At 31.8% G+C, this 9,410-nt stretch overlaps 1 protein-coding gene across 1 annotated transcript; it reads left to right on the forward strand.

The window, feature by feature from the left end:
- The first annotated feature begins 5,159 nt into the window (after nucleotides 1-5,159).
- Nucleotides 5,160-7,014, forward strand: LOC131600105 (alkane hydroxylase MAH1-like). Its single transcript, XM_058872326.1, has one exon. The coding sequence runs from the start codon at nucleotides 5,211-5,213 to the stop codon at nucleotides 6,753-6,755; it is 1,545 nt and encodes a 514-aa protein (XP_058728309.1). The 5' UTR covers nucleotides 5,160-5,210; the 3' UTR covers nucleotides 6,756-7,014.
- The last annotated feature ends 2,396 nt before the right edge of the window (nucleotides 7,015-9,410 follow it).

Raw genomic sequence — 9,410 nt, forward strand, 5'->3', positions numbered from 1 at the left:
GGGCTTATATTCTTATTTAGTTATTGTTAGAGATGATTTAGTTATATGTATCTGTTGTAAACATGTGAATTGAACTATAATGGTGTATATATTTTATTTTGGATTATAATGGTATTATATTGGTATATAATGGTATATAATGTCCTACCTATGGTTGAAAATATTACACGTTGAAAATATATTACATGTCGAAAATAAATATAGGTTGAAAATATTACAGGTTGAAAATATATTACAGGTCGAAATTATTACTGGTTGAAAATAAATATAAATTACAGCTCGAACTAGGAGGCTTAAATTACAGGTTGCACTTTAAAATACTGCATTTAGCAACGACGGCGCTTTTAAAAACGCTCTTATATGCCTACCTACGAAAGCGCATTCTAATTAAAAGCGCTGCCTAAGATAATAAAAAAAGCATAAAAGATAAAACAAGCGCTACCTACGAAAGCGCTTTCGGGAAAAAGCGCTGCTATAGGGGATGCTACGAGAGCGCTTTTCTAGAAAAAGTGCTGCTATAGGGGATGCTACGAGAGCGCTTTCATAGAGAAAGCGCTGCTATAGGGGATGCTACAAGAGCGCTTTTCTGGAAAAAGCGCTACTATAGGGGATGATACGAGAGCGCTTTTCTAGAAAAAGCGCTGCTATAGGGTATGCTACCAGAGCGCTTTTGGCGTACCAAAAAGCGCTGTCTTTATCTACGGCAGCGCTGGCTATGGCAGCACTTTTAAGCGCTCTAAAAGCTCTTGTACGGCGTAGTGCACATCAATAAGTTATTTAGCATACTGAAAAAATGAATTAGGGACATTGCAATGGAGGTGGAATTATAAATTTTAATAATATTAGACTCTAACTTCAATATTTGTTAATGTTTATAAGAATTAACTGAAAAAATCAAAAAATAATTTAAATACCATGAAGATAAACATAAGATTGTATATATTGCATAAAGTAATTTAAAATGAGAAAACAAATTATTATTTATCTCATTTTCTCTCTTCCAACAAACATCGCTAAATTCTTTGAGGAACATAAATTTCAATTACAAAGTCAAAGCATAAATTAAAACCTCCACCTAAGATGTATAGTTTTATTGATAGAGAGAATTGTGATAAGTTTGTCCAGTCTCGTAACACTCCTAAATTCCAGCCTAAGTGTCAATCCACATAGAATGTCTCGTAGTGTATATGATAAACTGAAGGTGACAATGATTAAAGAAAAATGAATACATAGAGAAGAAAAGTTGGGAGATATTTCAGTATACATTAATTGCAGCCCATCTCTTCCTTCACATCATGAAAAATGGAAGAGAGCACATAAAAGACATGCAGGTGATTCACAACACAAGTTACACATGTAGTTGTTGAGAAGATTGTAAATAAAATTATTTTTCAACAGTATTAATTGTAGTTAATTTACTTTGGTAATTAAATTTTAGAGCTAAACGTTATTTTGCCCCCTGTCATCTTCTAATATTAAATGTAATTTTTACGAGTGGTATAAAAACCCTCTTGTATGCGTTTAGATGTTGATTGAGACGGTTTTGACTGTTTGAAGTATCTCTTTCTTTCCTGTATTTGGGTTGGTGCACCCCTAGTTCACCCAATCTTAATACAAGAAGTGCTTATGGAAAAAAAAAATTTGCCCCCTGTCATATGGGGCGAATCCTAATTGAAAAAGTTAATGTTTGTGCCTTTGTACTTGAACAACGCCATGACGTATTGGTATAAGCAATTAGAAAAAATGGGCATGGTGGGTATTTATGTGGTATTGGACGAGGAGTCGGGTTGAGGTTATTTTTCATATCATCTTCAAAGTAAGGAGAAATGCGCTGGAAAAAGATTGAAGAGCAATTTAAATTAAGGCTGGAGAAGCTAGAGGACACTACTATAAAAAGTAACTATCACCACGGTTGGGAGAAGGATTCCACCTGGATGGTTGTCTATGGTAACGAAGGGTGTGATAGTAAGTGAACTACTTTTCACCACGAGCTAAGGTCCGTGGAGAAAAACTACATTGCGCGCTACATTTCACCATGATTTGTAATTCAAATCGTGGTTAAATGTAGTCATGCTCATTTTCACTAAGTTGGAACTTCAAACCATGGTAAAATGTCAGTCAACCCACTTTTCACCATTTTTGAAAGTTCCAATAGTGACGAAAATTTAGTTAACCCAAATTTAAATTTTTGCCACATGCTTTGGTGTACTAAATTGAGAACTTCCATCACATTATTGAATATTAAATATTTATAACACAACAACAACAACAACAACAACAACAATAACAATAAAAAGAACAAGAACAACAAGAACAAGAACTAGAACAAAAACAACAACAACAACAACAACAACAACAACAACAATGACGACAACAACAACAACTACTACTACTACTACTACAATAACAACAACAACAAAAGCAATAGAATCATTAAACATTAAATCTCAAGAACAACAACAACAAAAAGTAAAATAAATAGAATTGTTAAATATTAAATTTCAACATCAATAATAACAAAAACAACAACAATAAATACGTTAAACATTAAATATCAACAACAACAACTCTAAACATTTTACCTGACACAACAATAACAACTAATAATGCTAACTTTAGTTCATGTTTTTTGTTCCTCATTCAAGTTAGTGAAGAGTTGATGAAGTCTCGAAACTCATTAAAAAAAGAAGAAGTTTCATAAAAGGAAGATGAAGTTTGCAGGTAGAAGATGAAGTTCGTCTAAGTTTGTCTAGGGCAAAAGTGAATGAACGTGAAAATAGTTCATCCATATAAGAAACAAATAAAAAGATTTCATGGGGGTGGCGTTCGAGTTAAATCAATCAGATTCCTTACGAAGAAAGTCTGGCTCTATCTACTCAATAGCCAAGAGATTGTGTAATATACATGTTGAAAAAACAAAACTTAATAACTTTTCACCACGGTTGAAATTCTCAGTTGTGGGGAAATGTAATTTATTTTTAATTTAAAAATAACTAAAATAAGAAGATGCCACTTTTCACCACGATTAAAATTCCAACAGTAAGGAAAAGTGGCTTGGCTTAAGAATAAATAAAAAATAAAATTATTAGTACTGGGATTCGAACCCATAACCATACACCACTCTTCCCCATAGTTGGAATTCCAAAACTGATAAAAAAAAGGAATAAAAATAAATAAAAACAAAATTGATGGTGTTGGGATTCAGACCCATGACTAGGCGCCACTTTTCACCACGGTCAAAAATTTTGATCATGATAAAAAGTGGCTTAAAAATAACAATGAAAGGATACGCCTAGTAGAATAGATTATACTATGGTGGATCCTTTGGCCGAGCGGCAATTTTGTTACAAAAATTACTTTTTGTAGTACTGGGAGATGCTAGAGGAAAAGGTGCAAGGGAGGATAGAGGAAAGATTTGAAAATGAGAAGATGATTATATGAAGAGTTTGACCTGGGATAATTAGAAAAGGAACATATGTTGGATATTGTTTGTGGAGGCATTAGTGAATTATGGGTTACGGTAATCATCACTTTATTCATATGATAGTAAAAGATTTATATTGGTGTTGTTATGGATACTGAATGTTTAATATTATTATTGTTGTGTCATTTGGTTCTGTATGACAAAATGTGTATAGAGGTTTTATCTGAAAAATACAAGTTAAAAAGAAAATTTTGTAAAATTTTAAAATTTCTATTTCAAAAAAATAAAGAAGGGATTTTTCCTCGAATGAAACTTCCAACCAAGGTAAAAACTCACCTTTCACGTCTCGTATTAAAAGCAACTGAGAGGAACAGTGACACGCTTTTTAGTTTTGAAAATACAAAATATATTGTTACTGCAGATCGAACCCATGACTAGTGTCATTTTTTCCCTCGATTGACAATTCAAACGAAGGAAAGAGTGGTGCACTTTACATAAAGTCGTTTGTTATCTCGCCTATCAAACCGAGGTAAAATTCCTTTTTCAACCAAGATAAAAACACTTATTCGTAGTTTGATTCAATTATTTATTTATTAATTTCAATATTATTTATGATTATTTAAAAAAACATAAAAGATCAATAAATTGTTGCCAAAAATATAAAAATGAGTTAAAAACGTAAGAGTTAAAAGGTAGTGCACTGACAGTGTAAAATAGTTTTACACTGTCATCCAATAGAAAATCATAAATGTGTCATGTTATTAATTTTTTTTTAAATAAAAAATTGATTTAATTGGATACATGGGTGGTGATTGGTTGACAATGTAAAAATATTTTACACTGTCAGTGCATCACCCCTTTTCTCAAAACGGAAACACAATTTATATTTTAAATATGAAATTTTTATATTTTAAAAAATAAAATATAAACACAAATATTTTTTTATTGACAGTTACAATTGTTGTCAAAATTTAAAATAATATATATTTAGCATCAATTCAAATTGTTACTAAACATATAGGAAAGGTTTTTCAAAAAAAGTAGCAACGGTTTCATAACCTTTGAGACGGTTAAGTGTCGTTGCAATAAACCTTAAAAATAAAAATGTAATACACGACGATTACAATTATTGTAATTATACTTTGAAAAAAATTTGAGAACCATCACGATATGTTACGGCAGTTGGGCAGATGGTTTTTCAAACTGTCGCTTAACAGGCTCGTGAGACATGGCTTCGAAACCGCGTGAACTTTTATTTCCGACGGTTAGAACTTCCGCAACACCATTAGAAAATTGTCCCAAAATCAATTTTTCTTGTAGTGATAATTGTGCCATAAATGACGCCTGTTTGAGTGACTGCCAGTTGTTCAGTGTTAGATAGAGGTTATACCCGTGAACCGTGGTAAAGTTGCGATAAATTACTAGATCACCATTACTAGATATCACCAATCTCTTTAGCCTTTATACCATAATAGATAATTTATCCAAACTTAGAGGAATCTTAACATTAATATACTCTATATTTTAAGTTAAATATCCAAATTACAACTTAATAACTGATTGTTACTTTCAACCACCCACTTAAATGTCATGCACCTAACACTAGATATCCACACTTAAGTTAGCACATATTATCCAAACTGAAAACAGTACAAAAGCACTCAAAAATCAAAAGGTTGAAAGGTCGTTGTTGAAAGTGTGACTGTTGTATGTCTTATATCTATCTTCATTTTTAAGATATCATTCACAGATACAACTTGAATACATTCCCTATAGTCTAAGTACAATGAGTTTGTTTGAGTACATTTCATTATTTGTAGCCATTCTCTTCATCATATTCTACAATATATGGAGACGCAACAAAAATGTTCTTATACTCAATTGGCCAATCATTGGCATGCTACCATTAGTTTTGCGTAATCAATCCAATATTCATGATTTTATGACCAAAGGTTCAAAACATTATGGAAGCACTTTTCATTTTAAAGGACCTTGGTTCACAAACATGGCCAATATTATCATCACCACTGACCCTATGAATGTGCACCACATCACTAGCAAGAAATTCAGCAACTATGGAAAAGGTACTGATTTTCATGATATTTTTGATGTTCTTGGTGATGGTATTTTCAATTTGGATTTCGATGAATGGAAGCAAGAGAGGGCGCTACTTCTTTCATTACTCAAAAAGAAAAGTTTTATGATATCCCTTCATCAAATCATTCAAAAGAAGTTAGAGAGCTGTCTATTACCACTTCTTGATCAAGCATCTAAAGGTGAACAAATACTTGATTTACAAGATATTCTTGAAATGTTCGCCTTCGATATTACTTGCACTTTGTCATTTGGATTTGATCCTAATTGCCTTCCTTGCAATTTCAATGAGTTATCAGAGATCGCTTATGTAAAAGCTATTTCTGTGATTGAGGATACATTATTGTATAGGCACTGTCTTCCAAAATGTATTTGGAAGCTTCAAAGATGGCTACAAATTGGTCAAGAGAAGAAGAACAAGATAGCTCAAAAAAATCTTCATGAATTCCTGTCCAAATGTATAGCCAATTCCATAAGTGATGAGGACAGAAGAAGATTGAGAAGCGGTGAAGATGTGAATGAAAGTCATTCATGCTTGCTAAAGGGGCTAATAATAAGGGAAGGCTTGGAAAAGGAGGAAATGCTTAAGAATGAGAAGCATATTAGAGACACTACACTCAATCTCTTGGGTGCAGGAAATGGAACACTAAGTGCTGGTTTGAGTTGGTTGTTTTGGCTTGTTTCAACTCATCCCAATGTGGAAGCTAAAATCATTCAAGAGATCAAAGATAATTGTGAAAACCAAGAGGAGGATTTCATCACTAACTTAAGTTTTGAAAAACTTGATAAGCTAGTGTACCTTCATGGAACTATATGTGAAACCTTGAGGCTCTATCCTAGTATACCTATTGACCACAAATGTTCAATCAACTCTGATATACTACCTAGTGGAGACCATGTTAGACCAAATACAAAGTTATTATATTCTTTGTATGCAATGGGAAGGATGAAAAAAATATGGGGAGATGATTGCATGGAATTTAAGCCAGAGAGATGGATATCAGATAAAGGACAGATTATACATGTACCATCTTACAAGTTCATAGCATTCAATTCAGGTCCAAGAAGTTGTGTTGGAAAAGATATTAGCTTTGTTCAAATGAAAATGGTTGTTTCTGCTATGTTATGGAAGTTTCAGATACATGTTGTGGAAGGTCATTCGGTAACTCCAAGGGTTTCTATGATTCTTCGCATGAAATATGGACTAAAGGTCAAACTCACAAAAAGAATCATTTGATATATGTTGAGTGCTTCTCTCAACCTATTTTCATGCAGTTATTAATTATGTTATGGTTTAATGTTTCTGTGGTTCTTATTGTTATTCAGTTAGGTTAAGTTTCTAGTTTCTGTTATTCAGTTTGTGTTTGTTCATTTGTAAATTTTGAGTGTTTCTTTTATTTTGAAAATCCTATGAATCACTCGATCATCTTCTTTGATTGATTTCATATGGATTTTCTGAATTTTTCACTTAACAGTTTGAAATTATGAATTTGTGATGTGATGTATCTTGTTATTGAACATTTGTTTCACATGTTAAATATTTTCTATTTGTCACTTACTAATTTAGTTATCTCATATTACAAATTATTTTAATTTAAAATATTAATTAAAATATACAAATAATATTATACAATCTATAATTAGAGCTAGGTATGGGGTTTGTCCGTCCTGTTTAACCTACTTTGCATAAATATGCATATCACATGAGTTGGTCTGTCTGTGATTATTAATCGATTCAGATTATGATATGTGGGTGTGAATATGGTCCGCGTTAATTCACAAATAAGTGTAGGCCTTAACAAAATAAATAAATAAATTATTTTGTTAAAATAAAATTTAAAATATTAATACAAAATTTCAATTTAAAAAAATTATCGTTAATTATTATAAATTAAAATTTATAAGTAGAAAGTACTAAACACGAAAATCCTAAAATACTAAACACTAAAATCCTAAAAACTGTTTCAATATATACTTCAAATCAATTATTTATGTACTCGTTAGTTAACTTTTTTTACCTAAAATTTATTATGGATAAAATTATAGTGGATAAAAGTGTAGTCAATCTTGAAACTAACTTTTAGACGGGTTACAAATGTTAAGAAGGAACCCGCAAATTTGTTGAAAATTATACCTGATAACTCAACAATTATTCCTATACTCCTACAATTTTTTAAAAAAATTATAATTTTGTTCTATTTTTACTTTTTTTAAATTTTTTTTATTGTTTGTACGGTATATCTGAGTAACTCGAAAATGATACGTAAGCCAACCGGATAACAAAGCATGCAGAATTCGGATTCGTATAATATTCAAAATCGGATAACCCAACTGCCTGATATTCGGTTCACGTTTTGGCAATCGGATAACCCGTTAGTGTGTGTTCCGTTTCTTTCGTTTTACCAACCGGATAACCCATCTTTGGGTATTCCGATTCGGTTTTTTTAACTTTTTTATTAATTATTAAGTTTATTTTATTTTAATTCACAGGTGTGGATCCTCCTTTGATGATATGCAATTTAAATCAGACATGCGTGGATACAACAGATGCTTTTGTAACTGGTCAAAAATTTGTTACAGGAGAATAGGCGATAAGCTGGATTACGGAGGCTGGAATCAGGAATAAAGTTATAATAACTCGTTCAGATACCAAAACAAACAAGAGAGGAAGAAGTGACAAATTAATATTTAGTTGTGATAAAGATGGAAAATACAAAAAAAAAAAAAAAGTGAAACCCAAAATGCTAGTAAGAGATGTGGTTGTCCTTTTAAAATTAGGTCAACACCGCCGAAAGATGGTTCTGGATGGAAGATCGATGTAAAATGTGGAGTACACAACCATGGCTTACCTGATAGATTTGAAGGTCATGCTTTCGTAAGTCGATTAAATGCAGATAATCAGCAACATATTGTTGATTTTACAAAACGCCATGTTCCACCAAGACACATATTATTGTCATTGCAAGAGCGTGTGAAACAACTGGATCGAAATTATCAAATGAAATTAATGAATTCGCCGTCAATTGTTTATTTATCCCAAAATATGGGAAAGGAAAACATCGAGTAAAACCTATAGGGAAAAACAAACAAAGGTCTTACGATCAAGAGAAAGGGTAAGGGTGTCAATTACGCAAGGAGAAGGGATTAGCACTCCTCACGTCCGTCGTACTCGAAGGGATCCGCTCTTGTTAGTCTAAATCTAAGGGTGTTATCTAAAAGTCTAAAGCTAAAAGCTAAAGGGAAACGCACGGAAAAGATAAGAGAAAAGAAACACGGGGAAAAGAAAGAAATATATACAAGATTGTGCTCGTTCAGGCCCCGCGACCTAATGCTTATGTATCTCTATTAAGGAATCAGAGCAGCCGTAGTTCGGCTCAAAAGTTTTTGCGTGTGTGTGTTAAAGTGAACAAAAAGAAGTAACAAATAAGTGAAAAACAGCAAGTTAACCATTTAATCAATTAATTAAAAATGGATTAAATTAATTAACCAAAGTTAAGAAAAATCAATTAGTAAACTAATTGATTTTAGTTAACAAGGATCAACTAATTAAATCAGTATTTAATTAATTGATTAAAAGATTAAAGTGTGAAATAAAATCAAACAGAAGGATTAAAAGCTAATTATAATATTTTTGGATTTTTTTAATATGAGGATAAAATCTAAACTAAAAGCATATTTTTGTATTTTTTTTATGATCAAAACAAACAAGAATTGGAAATTAAAGCTAAAATCAATAAAGAAACTAAAATATAAACTAAAAGTATAAGAGGGGTGTATCATAAAAAGAAACCATTGGGCTCATGAGGCTTGGCCCAAAATCAATAATAAACAGCTAGGGGTGAAAATGATGGAAAGGGGGTGTTGCACCTCCAAATTTGCCCTGTTCATCTGT

This window comes from Vicia villosa, linkage group LG4 (genome assembly GCF_029867415.1).
Source record: "Vicia villosa cultivar HV-30 ecotype Madison, WI linkage group LG4, Vvil1.0, whole genome shotgun sequence".
NCBI classification, from domain to species: domain Eukaryota; kingdom Viridiplantae; phylum Streptophyta; class Magnoliopsida; order Fabales; family Fabaceae; genus Vicia; species Vicia villosa.

What these genes read in the sequence shown, in the direction of transcription:
- LOC131600105 (XM_058872326.1), top strand. Translation starts at nt 5,211, where the DNA reads ATGAGTTTGTTTGAGTACATTTCATTATTTGTAGCCATTCTCTTCATC.